General features: G+C 43.7%; 1 protein-coding gene across 1 annotated transcript; it reads right to left on the bottom strand.

Annotated features, from left to right (window-relative positions):
- Nucleotides 1-17,573: 17,573 nt before the first annotated feature.
- LOC125515733 (syntaxin-124-like) lies at nt 17,574-19,097 on the bottom strand. The gene is made up of 2 exons (XM_048681240.1): nt 18,382-19,097; nt 17,574-18,309 (listed from the first exon to the last, which is right to left on the bottom strand). The coding sequence occupies exons 1-2, from the start codon at nt 18,817-18,819 to the stop codon at nt 17,821-17,823; spliced, it is 927 nt and encodes a 308-aa protein (XP_048537197.1). The 5' UTR covers nt 18,820-19,097; the 3' UTR covers nt 17,574-17,820.
- Between the last annotated feature and the right edge of the window lie 230 nt (nt 19,098-19,327).

Below are 19,327 nucleotides of genomic sequence, written 5' to 3' on the forward strand. Positions count from 1 at the left end.
AGATGGACCATTGAAGGTGCTTGCACGCTACAACAACAACGCTTACAAGATTGACATTCCTCGTGACAAGTACTCCGCGAGTGACATCTTCAACATCAAAGATCTCTCGCCCTACCATGGTGATGAGGATTTCGATCCGAGGACGGATCTTCCCCAAGGGAGGGGAGATGATGCGGAGCATCCCAAGATCATCCCCATGGACGCACCTACACCTCCAACGACACCACTTGGACCAACGACACGAGCCCGAGCCAAGGCTATCGAAGATAAGGTGGACTCACTCCTCTCCGAAACTCCACTTTCTATGCATGAGACATGGCTACTACCTAAGTCTGAGATGTTGTGCATGATTAGGTACCAAGAGGGTCCTCCCGAAGATGCGCATGAAGACGGACAAGTCCCCAAGTCCACGGATGAGGAGAACCAACGGAAGGAGCCAAGAGCATCTCCCAGGCCCCGGACATCCGGCCAAGGCCCCGGACATCCGGCCCCTGGAGCGCTTTCCTCTTCAGCTGCTTAGCCTCCAAGTGCCTACAGGCCCCGGACATCCGGCCCGCAAGCCCGGACATCCGGCCCTTCCCGAGGCCCCGGATATCCGCCCCCCCTGCCCGGAAATCTGGACCCTCCCCCCCCCTCGAATCCGAGAGCAACATGGCCAGCTTCACCAGCCCGGACATCCAGCCCCCACAGCCCGGACATCCGGCCCTCCGCGAACGCCCGGACATCCGGCCCGACGCCCGGACGTCTGGCCTCACTGTCTTCGCACAGTAAAGGGCCGAGGCCCGTGTATCCCCTTCTCCCCCTAGACTATATATATTCTATCCCGTGCAACTTGCAAGGGTTAGCGTTGGTTTAGCTCATTTTGAGAGATAGAGCTTCACTCATCCATATCGGATCTACTCCTTGAGAGAGACCGCGGCCCCTCTTCGGAGAAGATCCACTTGGATTCAAGACCTCCTCACGGAGAAGAACTTCAAGACCTCCTCACGGAGAAGACCGGCTACCCTTGTATCGTCCTTAGTTGTCCGTGGATTTGTGTATCATTCTATGTACTCGAGGATCTAGCACATGTGTGACTTGTTCTTGTTAGTTTGAGTGTTCCTTTTGTGTTTCCCCATGTGTTTTCCCCCGTTTTCCCTCGTTTCCCTCTTTGTGCTCCTCGTGTTCTTCGCGGGATCTGCTCCTTTCGTGAAAGATCGGGCGATTAGGGTTCTACCCTACATCAGACAAGGAGCAAGCAATTACTAAGTTGGGGAATGCAAGACTTGCTCTTTCTGACCTAAAGCAAGAGCTTGAGAAGAAGAAGTTGTCTGATAAATCTAGCACTAGCATCATCAGGTTGTGAGGGCTAAGGCAGAGAAAGAGAGGGATGAGATGAAGCAACATATGGACAACATGAAGGAAGAGATGGACAAAGTGGTGTCACAGAGGGATGAGCTGAAGAAGGAGAAGAAGAAACTAGAGTACATGATTGGTGATTTGTTCAGGCACAAGGAGGAGACCAAGAGCAAGATAAGGAGGGTGAAGGAGATCTTAGATGAATTTGAATAATTCATTGTTTGTTTGATGCTACCTTAAGCTGGAGCTATTAATTAGTTGTACTCCTTTAGTGAACTTGGTTCATTTGTATGCCAGTTAAGTTGGAGCACAGAATTTGTATGACTGAATTTGTATGACTACTTCTAGTGCACTACATTTGTATGACTAATTCTAGTTTACTGCATTTGTATCACTGCCGAAGTTATGTTGTTGCAAGGTGTTACTAAAGATTTAGTAAACTGAATTTCCAGTTCACTGAAGATCCAGTTACTTCTAAATTCAATTAACTCAATTTGGCTCTTTTTGCATGTTCAATTAACTGAATCTGTAGTTAAATGGATTATGAGTTTAACTGAAGACTCACATATTTGTATGACTTAACTGTATTTGTTTGCAGTTTCAGTTAACTCAATTTGTATGAGTTAATTGTAATTGTTTGCAAATTCAGTTAACTCAATTTGTATGAGTTAATTGTATTTGTTTGCAAGACCAGTTAACTCAATTTGTATGACTGAAGATGAGTTTAACTGAACATGAGTTAATGAACTGTATTTGTTTCAGTTAACTGAATGTTTAACTGAAGATGAATTTAAATGAATTGGCACTTTGACCAACATGTCCTGAATTTGAACTAAATAGAGATGAAGTGGTACATATTAAGTATCTGCTGAATCTACAACGTTAAATTTATGCTATTTTTGGACAGAACAGCACATGCTATCCACACCACATTTGTACAGCAGCATGGCAAAGACAGCAACATGGCAAAGACAGCAGCATAGCAAAGACAGCAGCATGGCAAACACAACAGCATGGCAAACACAGCAACAACAACATTGTAAATAAATTCAAGCAACACAACAAAATAGCAACATTGCAGCATATCATCACTTGATTATCATAGCATGGCAGTTCAACGATAACCTTGCATCAGTTCAACCATAAACTTGCAGCAGTTCCCATAGCAGCATTACAAATAACTTATGTGCTGAATATATAAGCAGCACACCTAACTTAACTAAACGCAAAATAGTTCTAACTTATATGTTGAACTTATAGGAAGCATACCTAACTACTTCATCTTCTTCTTCAGTCTTCCTTCATTCTTCTTCACATCTTCAGGCGTTTGAGACGTTCGGAGCGGCGCACCTCCCCTGCAGAAGACCTCTTGACAGCCTTGTTGCCGATCCTTGCCGGCTCCGCCACCGCATCCTGTGCTGCCTCCTTCACCAGCTCTTGCTTGACGATGTCGGGCACGTCTGAAAGCAGGTCCACTTGGATTGGACGAGCCCTGTGACCACCCTCCCTGGGGTCGATGACAGGCACCACCATCTGGATCTCCGGCTCGTCGTCTGACAGGACGACGACCTCTATCTCCTCCTCGTCAGACGTGCCAGTTTCCCCTGTAGCCAGAGTCGTTGTCGGAGTCGACCTTGCAGTGCTCGGAGTCGTTGTCATCGGACGACTCCGCGTTGGAGATGTATTGTGGACGAGGAGCTTAGGCTAGAATCTATCCCAGTGGGCGGTGTTCACCGGCGCGGGGAGGGCCAGGATGACGTCTCGCATGCTCTACGCCCTGGACGCGACACGGAACGGATCCGAGTGTGGTGAGGGCGTGGTGGCGCAATGATACATCCACCACCTCGCGCGCTGCCTCGGGTCGTCGGAGCGCGTCTCCATCATCGCAAAGCAGAGGATCAGCGGAAGTGCAACCCCCAGCCCGGGGGCATTGCCCGCCGCTTCTCGTCGTCCGTCATGACCTTGATGAGGCCGCGGGCGTGGTGGCGCATCATGCCGATGTTAGGGAACCAGCGCACGATCTCCCTTAGATCCGCGCGGGCCGCCTCATCGTCACGGGCCAAATCTTCGATCGCTCGCTGCCACGATGGAGTGTTGTCCATGGCGTCGGCGGCGGCGTCGAGCTCGGGGGCGGGCGAGGGTTTCAATGCAAGGCGTGGAAGTTGGTGGAGCAGCGAGACCAGAGAGACGTGGGTGGACTGGGCAGGGGAGTGGAGCTGGTTGAGTGGGCTAGTTCAGCGGTGGGTGGTCTTAAAGGGCTGGAATCCGAACGGGCGGACGAAACGATGGCCCATAATAACTACCTACTTACCTACAACCTAACAAATCACTACTTCTACTCTACTGGCATGTTCTCAGCCATTGTAACAACAGGTCCTGGGTTCGAGCCCCAGGCACACCATTTTTTAAAAAATTTGATTTTTTTTCCTTCTCACCTAATTTTAGCAGATTTGGCAGAAAACAGTGTTTCACAATCATTTTTGATACTGCATATCTGCATTTTATCTGCATTTTAAGTTAAATGGATGTGCAGTTATCTGCATTTTTAGTTAACTGCATTTGCAGTTATCTGCATTTTGCAGTTATCTGCATTTGCAGTTATCTGCATTTTCAGTTCAGTAACACATCCATGAATCATAAGCAGCACATCCTAACTTAACTAAATCACTGGTACTGCATCATAAAAGTTAGTTACAAAAAGGGCAATGAATGCCATTGTGAGCCACAGTTTGCCATCAAAAAACAAGCAATTTAAGCCACTGTTTGCTTAACAAAAAAGAGGCAGTTTATGCCAGTGTTTGCTTATCAAAAAAGAATGGCAGGCAATCACTGATGTGGTGCCATGAAATCATCAGCAGGAGCATTGAGATCAGGAACTGTCCTCTGATCTCCAAACAGTAGCCATGTCCATCCTGAATATGGAACATTTGTTGGTCCTCTCCCTATAGATGGAACTTCTCCTCCTGTCCAAGCAGTTGCATTTGCTCCTCCTCCTGGCCAAGCATTTGCATTTGCATATGATGCTGCTCCTGTACAAGCATTTGCATTTGCATATGCTGCTCCTTCTGCCCAAGCAGTTGCATTTGCTTGTCTTCCTCTCCAAGCATATATGCATTTGCATCTGGTGCTCCTCCTGTCCAAGCATATGCATTTGCATTTGGTGCTCCTCCTCTCCCTGCAAATGGAACTTGGTCATCTGCATGTGCTCCTCTGCCTCTCCCTCCACTTGCACTTGCTCCTCTTCCTCTCCCTCTAGTTGAATTAGCTCCTCTTCCTCTCCCTCCGGTTGCATTTTCTCCTCTGCCTCTCCCTCCAGTTGCATTTGCTCCTCTGCCTCTCCCTCCAGTTGCACTTGCCCCTCTTCCTCCAGCAGCAGCAACATCTGAATTTCTAGCTCTTTTCCTTCCTCTTCCCCTAGCACCTGCAGTTGCATTGTTTTCAGCTTGTGTGCTTGCCCTTGTTTGCCTCCCTATGTGCATTTCTGTAGTCACTCTTAGCTGAGGCATGGAAGCACCAGCAGCGGCAACAAATGAAGAAAGCTCAGGCAGTGGCACATGAACCCTTTCAGCACCTCTTCTTGCATTCTCTCTTTGAGCCATGTTGAACACCATACTGGTTGGTGACTCAGTTTTGTCCAACCTAGGATCTGGGTGGCTAGGGAAGATGTTCTGCAAAATACAGTTAGGTTCAATTAAGTTCAGCTAGATACAGTTAGGTTCGGTTAAGTTCGGTTCAGTTAGGGTTCAAATACAGTTAGGTTCAGTTAAGTTCAGTTAGAGTTCAGGTAAGTTCATTTAAATTCAGTTAAGTTCACTTGACTGGATTTAAATTCAGTTAAGTTCAGCATATAAGTTGAACACTGAAATTACCTGGAGAAAAGATGGGTCATCATAGTTTTCATCAACCTCTTCTACACCCTCCTGAATGTTAGTTTCCTGCCATGTGTAGTGACCTTTTCTGTTGTGATCATCTCTACCACAAATTGAGCAATGCATTGTAAGACCTTTTCTGTTCAAAACCCTGACACCATTCTTAATCTTCTCCTCTGGTCTCTGCTTCCTGTTCTTCTTGGGCCTCCCCAACTGTTTAGTGAAGACAGGTGGAAATATCTTATGTCCATTCTATTTCTCCCACTCCTCTGGGTCTCCTAGAGGGACTAGAGTGTACCCATATGCCTTGAGATATGTTTCAACAGTATAGCATTCATGAACCATTGTCTCAGGATCAATTCTCTCCTCCCTGCAACAAGCTACAGCATGCCCACAGGGTACTCCCCCTAACTGCCATCTCCTGCAATCACAAGTGTGCAAGCACAGGTTCACTGTGTAGCTGAAATTACCTGACTGAACATTAAAGATCTATTGGCCAGCTTCTGATACATGGAAATTTGCAGCAAACTCAGTATTCTTGTCCAATTTCCTCTTGATCTTAGGGCATATCCTCTGGTGAGTCCACTTTTCTATAGCTTCTCTCTGCTTACTGATGACCCACAAGTATAGGGGATCTATCGTAGTCCTTTCGATAAGTAAGAGTGTCGAACCCAACGAGGAGCAGAAGGAAATGATAAGCGGTTTTCAGCAAGGTATTCTCTACAAGTACTGAAATAAGTGGTAACAGATAGTTTTGTGACAAGATAAATGGTAACGAGCAACAAGTAACAAAAGTAAGTAAAGTGCAGCAAGATGGCCCAATCCTTTTGTAGCAAAGGACAAGCCGGAACAAACTCTTATAATAGGAAAAGCGCTCCCGAGGACACATGGGAATATCGTCAAGCTAGTTTTCATCACGTTCATATGATTTGCGTTCGATACTTTGATAATTTAATATGTGGGTGGACCGGTGCTTGGGTGTTGTTCTTACTTGAACAAGCATCCCACTTATGATTAACCTCTATTGCAAGCATTCACAACTACAACAAAAGTATTAATGTAAACCTAACCATAGCATGAAACATATGCATCCAAATCAGCCCCTTACGAAGCAACGCATAAACTAGGGTTTAAGCTTCTGTCACTCTAGCAACCCATCATCTACTTATTACTTCCCAATGCCTTCCTCTAGGCCCAAATAATGGTGAAGTGTTATGTAGTCGACGTTCACATAACACCACTAGAGGCTAGACAACATACATCTTATCAAAATATCAAACGAATACCAAATTCACATGACTACTAATAGCAAGACTTCTCCCTTGACCTCAGGAACAAACGTAATTACTCACAAAGCACATTCATGTTCATAATCAGAGGGGTAATAATATGCATATAGGATCTGAACATATGATCTTCCACCAAATAAACCAATTAGCATCAACTACAAGGAGTAATCAACACTACTAGCAACCTACTAGCACCAATCCCGAACTTTGAGACAAGAATTGGATACAAGAGATGAACTAGGGTTTGGAGATGAGATGGTGTTGGTGAAGATGTTGATGGAGATTGCCCTCTCCCGATGAGAGGAGCGTTGATGATGACGATGGTGATGATTTCCCCCTCCCTGAGGGAAGTATCCCCGGCAGAACAGCTCTGCCGGAGCTCTAGATTGGTTCCGCCTCGTGGCGGCGGAGTCTCATCCGGAAAAGTTCCCTCTGATTTTTTTTCTCATCAAAAGACTTCATATAGGAGAAGATGGACGTCGGAGACCCACCAGGGGGCCCACGAGGTAGGGGGCGCACCCTTAGGGGGCGCGCCCCCCACCCTCATGAGCAGGGTGTGGCCCCACTGGCCTTCATCTTTAGCAAGGATTTTTCTTTATTTATTTTAAGATGTTCCGTGGAGTTTCAGGACTTTTGGAGTTGCGCAGAATAGGTCTCTAATATTTGCTCCTTTTCCAGCCCAGAATTCCAGCTGCCGGCATTCTCCCTCCTTATGTAAAACTTGTAAAACAAGAGAGAATAGCCATAAGTATTGTGACATAAAGTGAAATAACAGTCCATAATGCAATAAATATCGATATAAAAGCATGATGCAAAATGGACGTATCAACTCCCCCAAGCTTAGACCTCGCTTGTCCTCAAGCGAAAAGTCGATAACAATAAATATGTCCTCATGTTTAGAGGTAGAGGCGTCGATAAAAATAAAATACGAACATCAAGGCATCATGATTATTCTCATAACAGCAACATATATAGATTTTGTCATATGATTACTTATGTTCAAGTGATGATCTATTCACAATGCAAAAGTATAAATCATAAACCTTATTGGGCTCCGACAAACTATAATCTCAGTCATTGCAGCAATTGCAATTTATCATAACATCGGAGAGAGTCTATGTCAGAGCTAAAAAGCAAGTCCACATACTCAACTATCATTTAGTCCTCCATAATTGCTAACACTCACGCAATACTTGTGGTTACAGAGTTTTAATCGGACACAGAGAAAGATAGAGGCTTATAGTTTTGCCCCACAACCTTTTACCTCAAGGGTAATGTCAACAATAATGGTTCATGCTCCCCTACATCCAATTAGATATATATATCATGTTCTTTCCAACATTCTAAGCTTGCCAAAGGATAAAATGAAAAAGAAAAGGTGAAGATCATCGTGACTCTTGCATAAGATAGAAGATAATAATAAAGGACAGGCCCTTCGCAGAGGGAAGCAGAGGTTGCCATGCGCTTTTATGGTTGGATGCATAAAATCTCAATGCGAAAGAACGTCACTTTATATTGCCCCTTATGATATGAACCTTTATTATGCAGTCCGTCGCTTTTATTACTTCCACATCACAAGATCGTATAAAGCTTATTTCTCCCACACCAATCAACCATACATATTTAGAGCAATTTTTATTGCTTTGCACCGATGACAACTTACTTGAAGGATCTTACTCAATCCATATGTAGATATGGTGGACTCTCATGGCAAAACTGGTTTAAGGGTATTTGGAAGCGCGAGTAGTATTTCTACTTGGTGCTGAGAATTTGGCTAGCATGAGGGGGAAAGGCAAGCTCAACAAGTTAGAGGATCCATGACAACATACTTTATCTCAGATATAAGAAAGACATAACTCATTACGTTGTCTTCCTTGTCCAACATCAACCCTTTAGCATGTCATATTTTAATGAGTGCTCCCAATCATAAAAGGTGTCAATGATTATATATCTATATGTGAAACCTCTCTTTCCTTATTACTTTCTATTGATTGCAACGATGACCAAAGCTATGTCTGCCAACTCCCAACAACTTTTAATCATCATACTCTTTCTATGTGAAGTCATTACTCTCAATAATATCAATATGAACTCTTTGTTTCTTTTTATTCTTTTTCTCCTTTCTTTTATTAACCCAAGATCATGGCAAAATAATCAAGCCCTTGACTCAGCACTAATCTTTATTATATATAGCTCACGGACTCGATTACAAAAAGAGATCATAAAGCAAACTCAAAACTAGATCATGCCATAAACTTTATTCTACTAGATCAAGATACTACTAATAAGATCGAACTAAGAAAAACGGTAAAGATAGGAGATGTGATTGTGATACGATACCAGGGCACCTCCCCCAAGCTTGGCAGTTGCCAAGGGGAGTGCCCATACCCATGTGATTCTATCTCCTTTGTCGATGAAGAAGGTGGTGGTTATGTTGGCTTAGTTGATGGCTTAGGCTTCTCCCTTAATTTGCGCTTGAGGACGGCATTTTGATCCCTCAGATCATCAATCTCCCACTCCAGAGTTAATATCTTTTTGCATAGGTCCTGCTTATTTTCCTGCAAGAGACGAAAAGGGATAAACTCGAACTTGGGTTTCTTTACCCTATCAGGGAGACTTGACTTTTTGAACTCCACGTGCATGTCCCCAGGTTGAGGTAATGGTGCTTCATCTTCATCTGAGCTCGTCTCCTCCTTCCCCTTGGGTTCATAGTCCTCTTCTTCCTCCGTAGTCCATCTATCGTGTTCCACATCTCCATAGACCTTGGGATTTGCTAAGTAATCATCCACATAGCTTTCTCCTTCTGAATCCTGGGAAGACATGTTGATTTAATCTGCAACGGGACAGCTCGAAACGAAAATAGAGGATATTTGTGTGATACGGGAGTCAAAACCTTCGGGAGGTTATATAATGAATTTTTACCGACCAAAATACGTATCATGCAAGAAAATGGAGTCCTGAAGGCACACAAGGTGCTCATGAGGTAGGGGGGCGCTCCCAGAGGGGTAGGGCGCGCCCACCACCCTCGTAGGACCCTCGTGTCCTTCCTGGACTGCTACTTATTTTTCTATTTTTCTAAATATTCCAAAATGGAGAAATATTGCCTTAAAAATTGTTTTGGAGTCGGTTTACTTACCGTACCACATACCTATTCCTTTTCGGAGTCTCAAATGTTCCGGAAAGTGTCCCTTATGTATTCCTCTGGGGTTACGGTTTCAATAATATTGATTTCAACATTTATGGGATTACCTGAGATATAATGTTTGATTCTTTGACCGTTTACCACCTTCGGATTTTTGCCCTCGAAGTTGTTGATTTTTATGGCACTAGAACGTTAGACCTCTTCGATAACGTAGGGGCCTTCCCATTTAGAGAGAAGTTTTCCGGCAAAAAATCTTAAACGAGAGTTGTATAGCAATACATAATCACCTACATTAAACTCACGCTTTTGTATCCTTTTGTCATGCCATCTTTTAACTTTTTCTTTAAACAACTTGGCATTTTCATAAGCTTGGGTTCTCCATTCATCAAGTGAGCTAATATCAAATAACCTCTTCTCACCGGCAAGTTTAAAATCATAGTTGAGCTCTTTAATAGCCCAATACGCCTTATATTCTAGTTCGAGAGGTAAGTGACATGCTTTTCCATAAACCATTTTATACGGAGACACACCCATAGGATTTTTATATGCAGTTCTATAAGCCCATAATGCATCATCAAGTTTCTTAGACCAATTCTTTCTAGACCTATTAACAGTCTTTTGCAAAATTAATTTGAGCTCTCTATTGCTCAACTCTACTTGACCACTAGACTGTGGGTTATAAGGAGATGCAATTCCATGATTAACATCATATTTAGCAAGCATTTTATGGAAAGCACCATGAATAAAGTGTGAACCACCATCAGTCATTAAATATCTAGGGACTCCAAACCTCGGGAAAATAACTTCCTTAAGCATTTTAATAGAAGTGTTATGATCAGCACTACTAGTTGGAATAGCTTCTACCCACTTAGTAACGTAATCAACAGCAACTAATATATGAGTATATCCATTAGAGGCAAGAAAAGGTCCCATATAATCAAAGCCCCAAACATCAAATGGTTCAATAACAAGAGAATAATTCATAGGCATTTCTTGACGTCTACTAATATTACCAATTCTTTGGCATTCATCACAAGACAAGACAAACTTACGGGCATCCTTAAAGAGAGTAGGCCAATAAAAACCAGATTGCAATACCTTATGTGCAGTTCTATCTCCAGCGTGGTGTCCTCCATAAGCCTCGGAGTGACACTTGCATAGGATCTGTTCCTGTTCATGCTCAGGTACACAACGTCTAATAACACCATCTACTCCTTCTTTATAAAGATGTGGGTCATCCCAAAAGTAATGTCTCAAGTCATAGAAAAACTTTTTCTTTTGCTGGTATGTGAAGCTAGGTGGTATAAACTTAGCAACAATATAATTAGCATAATCAGCATACCATGGAGTACTTCGAGAAGTACTTATAACATTTAATTGTTCATCAGGAAAGCTATCATTAATAGGTAGTGGGTCATCAAGAAAATTCTCGAACCTAGACAAGTTGTCTGCAACGGGGTTCTCAGCTCCCTTTCTATCAACAATATGCAAATCAAATGCTTGTAGCAAGAGAACCCATCTAATAAGTCTAGGTTTAGCATCTTTCTTTTCCATAAGGTATTTAATAGCAGCATGATCAGTATGAATAGTTACTTTAGAATCAACAATATAAGGTCTGAACTTATCACAAGCAAATACAACTGCTAAAAGCTCTTTTTCAGTAGTAGCATAATTTCTTTGAGCATTGTCTAGAGTATTACTAGCATAATGAATAACATTTAATTTCTTATCAACTCTTTGCCCTAGAACAGCACCTACAGCATAATCACTAGCATCACACATAATTTCAAAGGGTAAATTCCAATCAGGTGGCTGAACAACAGGTGCAGAGACTAATGCTTTCTTAAGTGTTTCAAATGCTTCTACACAATCATCATCAAAGAAAAATGGTATATCTTTTTGCAATAAATTAGTCAGAGGCCGAGAAATTTTTGAGAAGTCCTTAATGAACCTCCTGTAAAATCCGGCGTGACCAAGGAAACTTCTTATACCTTTGATGTCCTTGGGACATGGCATCTTTTCAATAGCATCGACCTTGGCTTTATCAACTTCAATACCTCTTTCAGAAACTTTGTGCCCCAAAACAATACCTTCATTAACCATAAAGTGGCACTTTTCCCAATTCAAGACAAGATTAGTTTCTTCACATCTCTGCAAAACTCGATCAAGATTGCTCAAGCAATCATCAAAAGAGGAACCATAGACGGAAAAATCATCCATGAAAACCTCATAAATCTTTTCACAAAAGTCAGAGAATATAGCCATCATGCATCTTTGAAAGGTAGCAGGTGCATTACATAAACCAAAACGTATACGTCTATAAGCAAAAGTACCAAAAGGGCATGTAAAAGTAGTCTTTAGCCGACACAGGTATTTGAGAGAAACCAGAATAACCATCCAGAAAGCAATAGTGTGTATGTTTGCATAATCTTTCTAGAATTTGATCAATAAAAGGTAAGGGGTAATGATCTTTCTTAGTATCTTTATTTAATTTGCGGAAATCAATTACCATCCTATAACCTGTAATAATTCTTTGTGGAATCAATTCATCTTTATCATTAGGAACAACAGTAATACCTCCCTTCTTAGGGACACAATGGACATGACTTACCCACTGACTATCAGCAACGGGATAGATTATACCTGCCTCCAGAAGCTTGAGTATTTCTTTTCTTACCACTTCTCTCATTTTAGGATTCAGACGTCGTTGAGGATCATGAACTGGTTTGGCATCTGCTTCCAGATTTATTTTATGTTGACAGAGAGTGGGACTAATTCTCTTAAGATCATCAAGAGTATATCCAATAGCAGCATGATGCTTCTTCAGAGTTTTCAATAATCTTTCTTCTTCATGCTCTGAAAGGTTAGCACTAATAATAACAGGATATATCTTCTTTTCATCAAGATAAGCATATTTAAGATTATCATGCAAAGGTTTAAGCTCAAACACGGGATCGCCCTTGGGTGGAGGAGGATCCCCTAAAATTTCAACAGGCAAATTGTGTTGCAGAATAGGTTCCTGTTTAAAGAATACTTCATCTATTTCCTTCTTTCATTTATGAACATATCATTTTCATGGTCTAGCAAATAGTGTTCTAAAGGATCACTAGGAGGTACGGCAATAGAAGCAAGACCAATAATTTCATCCTTACTAGGTAATTCTTCCTCACGATGTTGTTTATTAAATTTAGAGAAATTAAACTCATGAACCATATCATCCAAGCCAATAGTAACAACATTCTTTTTGCAATCTATCCTAGCATTAACAGTGTTCAAGAAGGGTCTACCAAATATAATGGGACAAAAGCTATCTTGCGGAGAATTAAGAACAAGAAAACCAGCAGGATATTTAGTTTTCCCACACAAGACTTCAACATCTCTAACAATTCCAATTGGTGAAATAGTATCTCTATTGGCAAGTTTAATTGTGACATCAATACCTTCTAACTCAGCAGGTGCAATTTCATTCTTAATTTCTTCGTATAAAGTATGCGGTATAACACTAGCACTCGCACCCATATCACATAAGCCATGATAACAATGATCTCCTATTTTAATAGAAATAACAGGCACGCCTAGCATAGGTCTATGTTTATCTTTATCATAAGGTTTAGCAATTCTAGCAGTTTCACCTTCGAACTGAATAGCATCCCCATCAATATTATCAGACAAGAGATCTTTAACAATAGCAATATTAGGTTCTACTTTAACTTGCTCAGGAGGTGTATAAGTTCTAATATTGCTTTTACGAACAACAGTTGAAGCTTTAGCATGATCCTTTACTCTAACAGGGAAAGGTGGTTTCTCAACATAAGAAGTAGGAACAATAGGATCATTATAAGTGACAGTCTTTTCTTCAACTTCAATAAGTGCAGCTACTTTTACTTCTATGGGAGGATGATATTTAAACCACTTCTCCTTAGGGAGATCAACATAAGTAGCAAAATATTCACAGAAAGAAGCTACTATCTCAGAGTCAAGTCCATATTTAGTGCTAAACTTACGGAAAATATCGATGTCCATAAAGGATTTAACACAATCAAACTTAGGTGTCATACCTGACTCCTTACCTTCGTCGAGGTCCCAATCTTCAGAGTTGCATTTAATTCTATCCAATAAATTCCATCTGAATTCAATAGTCTTCATCATAAAAGAGCCAGCACAAGAAGTATCGAGCATGGTTTGATTATTATGCGAAAGCCGAGCAAAAAAAACTTTACATAATTATTTCTCTCGAGAGCTCATGATTGGGGCATGAATATAACATTGATTTAAGCCTCCCCCAAGCTTGAGCGATGCTTTCTCCTTCGCGAGGCCAGAAATTATATATATAATTGCGATCACGATGAACAAGATGCATAGGGTAATACTTTTGATGAAATTCCAACTTCAATCTTTTATAGTTCCATGATTTCATATCATCACATAGCCTATACCATATCAATGCATCTCCCTTCAAATATAAAGGGAAGACCTTCTTCTTAGCAACATCATCGGGTATACCTGCAAGCTTAAATAATCCACAAACTTCATCCACATATATTAAGTGCTCATCAGGATGCTTTGTTCCATCTCCTGTAAAAGGGTTAGCTAGCAGTTTTTCCATCATACCCGAAGGAAATTCAAAAGGAGTTTCATTTTCAATAGGTTCAGTAGGTTGAGGAGCAACTCTTTGCTCTACTAGACGGGGTGAAGATGCCCCGAACAAGCCCCTCGGAGAATTACTTTCCATAGTAACAAGTGACAGTAAATTTCAGCACACTATATAAATTTTTCTTTACCAAATTCCACCTAGCAAAGGCGCTACACTCCCCGGCAACGGCGCCAGAAAAGAGTCTTGATGACCCACAAGTATAGGGGATCTATCATAGTCCTTTCGATAAGTAGGAGTGTCAAACCCAACGAGGAGCGGAAGGAAATGATAAGCGGTTCTCAGCAAGGTATTCTCTGCAAGTACTGAAATAAGTGGTAACAGATAGTTTTGTGACAAGATAAATGGTAACGAGCAACAAGTAACAAAAGTAAATAAAGTGCAGCAAGATGGCCCAATCCTTTTGTAGCAAAGGACAAGCCGGAACAAACTCTTATAATAGGAAAAGCGCTCCTGAGGACACATGGGGATATCGTCAAGCTAGTTTTCATCACGTTCATATGATTCGCGTTTGATACTTTGATAATTTGATATGTGGGTGGACCGGTGCTTGGGTGTTGTTCTTACTTGAACAAGCATCCCACTTATGATTAACCCCCTGGCTTTCATCTTTAGCGAGGATTTTTATTTATTTATTTTAAGATGTTCCGTAGAGTTTCAGGACTTTTGGAGTTGCGCAGAATAGGTCTCTAATATTTGCTCCTTTTCCAGCCCAGAATTCCAGCTGCCGGCATTCTCCCTCCTTATGTAAACCTTGTAAAATAAGAGAGAATAGCCATAAATATTGTGACATAAAGTGAAATAACAGTCCATAATGCAATAAATATTGATATAAAAGCATGATGCAAAATGGACGTATCACTTACTCACTAGCCTGTGCATGATCATGTAAAAATGTATTCAATCATACTAAGCACTGGCATCTCTCTGCCATCAAGGATGTAGCTGCACAAAGAGTGGAAGAATTCAGTTATGTGTGATGTGCATAACAGTACTACTTCCACGTTCAAAGCACAGAGGTAAAAACCAAATCAGCAAAGACCATGCCCACTTTAAAAACAGGGGATTTCATGTCCACCTTGGAATTGAAAGCTTTGAACTTGTTCTTAAGTTGCTCCTGTTCTTCAGTGGAGATGTCAAGGTCTTCATCTTCAAGTAGATAGTCAGGCTCAACCTCTTCCTCCTCTATCTGAGCTTGTTCATTAACATCCAAGTCAATGTTCTCTTCATAAAGATCATCATCACCATCATCTATGTCATAATCACTGTCACTGAAATCTGAATCTGACAGAACTGTATCTTCAGGCTGTGCACCATAACTAAGCAAATTATCTTCAGACTGCAAATCTACTGCAACCTCTGAAAGGGGGCATTCAACATTGACTGAAATGATGCTGTGAGATGATGTTGCATTGGCTACAACAACATTTGAGATGGGCAATGTGTTTAGGCTCTGAAATGATGACACTATCAAATCTTCCCTGAAGTTACTGATGAAATCTGAATGGTCCACCATGATTACAAGCACTTTCTGCTTAGCACTTTCTGTGATCATTTGCTGCACATCCTCATCACCTCTAATTCTCACCATCCCATCTGAAATTGCTTTTCCAGGTCTTGGCCAGTAAATTATATGTTCATGGACAGGATATCCCAGCCATTTTAGATGCTCTTCAATGAATGCATATGAGAATGACCGAGCATCAACATAATCAATCACCTCCACAGATGGATTGTAATACTCCATGCTATTTCTTGGTCCACAGAAGATTCCACCATGCTCAAGTTCTAGTGTAAATAAAGGAGTATCCACACTCTGTCCCATTGCTGAATCACACACTGCACCCACATAGAGAATAATATAAGCACAAACATCAACATAACAAGTATACAGCAGAATATAAGCACAAATTCAGTTAATAACTGCAAACATTCAGTTAACTGTCTCTTACAGATTTAGGGACCAAGCCACTACAACAAAGATATATGCACCCCTTGAGAAATCAAAATCAAGTGCAGCAATATAGTTAACTGAACAAAAGTCAGCTACTGCATCTTCGAGTGCAGCAATATAGTAAACTGAAGAAAAGTTCAGTTAACTGCAGAAAAGTTCAGCTAACTGCATCTTGCAGATTAACTGAACAAATCTAGTAACAATTGGATATTTATGTTACAGTCGTGATCTCTTACCTATTCAACACACTTTGCAGTGGCTACACAGGGTCACTAAATACACAGCAGCACATGAACCCTAAACCTTTGCCAAAAATAGAAATACATAAACCCTAGACCAAAATTTGTGGTCAAAATCAGTTCTTTAATCCGCTGCAAGAACAATAGGCAATAGGTACCACTGGATGTACAAGAATCGCTCTCAAAACAGACCGATCCGCCGGTGCTACAGCCGACAACGGAGGAGCAGCAAAGCAGAAGAGGACCAACAGAGGAGATGAAGAACACGAACCGTAATCAGGAGGAAAGACGTCGTGCGGCCTAACTTGATGGATGGAAGGAGGCGGCTGCACACCGCCGGTGAGCTCCGACGATGTTGCCATTATGGCTGACATCGGCCCGCGGCTCCAGCTCCAGCTCCAGCGGCAGCAGCTCGTGCGGTCGGAGAGGCGAGGACAAGGGAGGAACATGAGTTATTGACCCAGGGGAGACAACATTTATTCAGGTGCCACATTGTGCTGAAGTGCGGGTTGAAAATGCAAAAAGGCAGGGGGCTAAGTGTAAAAAGCCGCCATTATGGCTGACGTCAGCCCGTGGCTCTAGCTACAGCGGCAGCAGCTCGTGCGGTCAGAGAGGCGAGGACAAGGGAGGAACAGAAGTTATCGACCCAGGGGTCTAAAGTTGGAATTGAACCCGGGTCTGTACCGTGGCAGGGTACTATTCTACCACTAGACCACTGGTGCTTCATGTATTTCAGAATGCACGATACCTTAATCTTTAATTAAGCAGAAAGATTCGTGTTGCTGTCCGAAGGAAGAGCATTGTTTCTAAAACCTCGAGAAGAAATGCTCTCACCGTCACGGTCGTCAATTCCAAACTGCCAAATCTACCACGCCGCATGTATACATGGGATCTGCCAGCGTAGCCTTACGCCAAGGTGCTTTCTTGTATTACTCTACCATACTGTATTTGTGGAGGAACCTGCCCCTAGATAGTTAGATTCGAGAATGAAATTGAGGTCACGAACACAGCATGACCTGCACGTTGTCGCCCTCGTCGTGAATCAATCCACAAGGATGCCGGCCGGCCATACTTCTCGCACAACCGGCTCAAGAGGGAATTTAAATATTTGATATAACAGATAATAACCATCCTAAAGTAACACTTCTGATCTGATCCATGACAAGTTTTCCATTTTTTAGATCAAATCGAAAGGCTAACTATGATAAAAGAATCCCCATCTCAATCCAAAGGAACGAGACAACACATACATCAAGAAGATGCAGCGCGGAAGAAGAGATCGATGGAGGCGAACGGATACGTCATCGATCAACCAATTCACCGCGCGCCATGCTGCATCTATCTGCCGCTCAAGAGCTTGAGGTTGACGAGTATCGGCAGCACGATGACGAGGACGAGCACGGCGCCGGCGACGACGGCGATGCAGGCCCACTTGCGGCTGCTCTTCTGGTAGACGCGCGCGGACTCGAGCTCCACGGTGCCCCTGATCACGAAGGAGCTGGCGCGCGCGACGTGGGTCTCGATGTTGTTGAGCTGGTGGGCCTGCGCCTCCACCAGCGCCGCCATGTCCAGGAACACCTGGTGCAGCTCCAGCAGGCTGCGCTCGATGTCCTTCACGGCGTCGTGCCGCTCCTGGATCTCCGACACCGTGGCCATCACCTGCCCGCGCCCTTGGTCCCGCTGGATCGCCTTCTGCAGGAACGTCTCGCTCTCCCCCGACGCGATGAGCGCCTCGATCGTGCTCTCCTCCGCCGTCTCACCCGTCACCGTGTAGTACCGCCGCGCCACCGTCTCCTTGTACTCCGCCGCCATCCGCGTCCGAAGGCCCTGCGCTCTCTCCGGTCAGGTAGCTGGCTCGCGCGGGGCGAGGCAATGAACCAAGAAAACTCAATGTTTTACCTGGAAGTCGTCCATGAGGTCCTTGAGCTTGTTGCCGAGGCCGGAGACGACGGAGGAGCGGGTGCGGTCGGTGGAGGAGCCGGCGCCGCAGCCGGGGAGCTTACGGCTGGCGGCGTTGGCGCGGTCGAGGGCCTCGAGCTTAGCCTTGACGACCTTAGCGCGGCGGAGGACCTGCACGACGTCGCCGTCCATGCGGGCGCGGAGCGACTTGACGGCGCGGGCGTCGTGTGCGGTCTTGCTCTCCTCGTTCACCGACTGCAGCCGGCGGTGCATGGACTCGAGGCCGCTGATGTCCTCCTTGACGCCCTCCACGTCCTCGAAGAACTTGTCGAGGTTGGCGCTCTCGCTGCCGCTGCCGGCCTCCATCTCGTCCAGCGCCACCTGGTCCTTCAGGTCGGCATACTTCTTGAACGAGCTCGACGAGAAGAGGTCGTTCATCTCGGAACACCAGGCAGAGATCGATGGAGCTGAGCAGCCGGCAGAGCAAGAGCAGAGGCGGTGCGGCGAGAAACCGAGCTAGCTGGCTATAGGGGACAGGAGCAATGGCGCCGCCGGCTTATGGCCTTCTTAATTCCTCCATCGTGACACCAACTAATGCGGCGACAAGTGTAGCACAGCATTACAAATTCAGGAGCTGTGGCAACGAGAGATGAGGAGGGGAGGGAGTGAAGGGTGCCAATTGGCGGGGGGAGAAGAACACTCACGAGTCACGACCTCTCTGGCATCCAAGGGAATGGAAATGGACGTGCGGAGAGGTACAAGTCCATCCGGGTTGACTGGGTGCAGGGAACGCGGGGACAAGGCCAACGTGCGGCATGCACGGCTGGATGTCTCGCACGGTGGCGCCACGTCCATAATTACTTTTTTTTTAAGGTTCGTCTGTGGGTGCAGCTAGGTCTTAGTCAACTAAGACTTAGCCCAAGTTTCAATCTAGTGACATAGTACT

Source organism: Triticum urartu, chromosome 6 (assembly GCF_003073215.2).
Source record: "Triticum urartu cultivar G1812 chromosome 6, Tu2.1, whole genome shotgun sequence".
NCBI classification, from domain to species: Eukaryota; Viridiplantae; Streptophyta; class Magnoliopsida; order Poales; family Poaceae; genus Triticum; species Triticum urartu.

Excerpts from the sequence above, each read along its gene's own strand:
- LOC125515733 (XM_048681240.1), bottom strand. The coding sequence starts at position 18,819 with ATGAACGACCTCTTCTCGTCGAGCTCGTTCAAGAAGTATGCCGACCTG. Across the intron at positions 18,310-18,381 it reads ACCTCATGGACGACTTCCAG|GGCCTTCGGACGCGGATGGC; the intron begins GTAAAACATTGA and ends GAGAGAGCGCAG.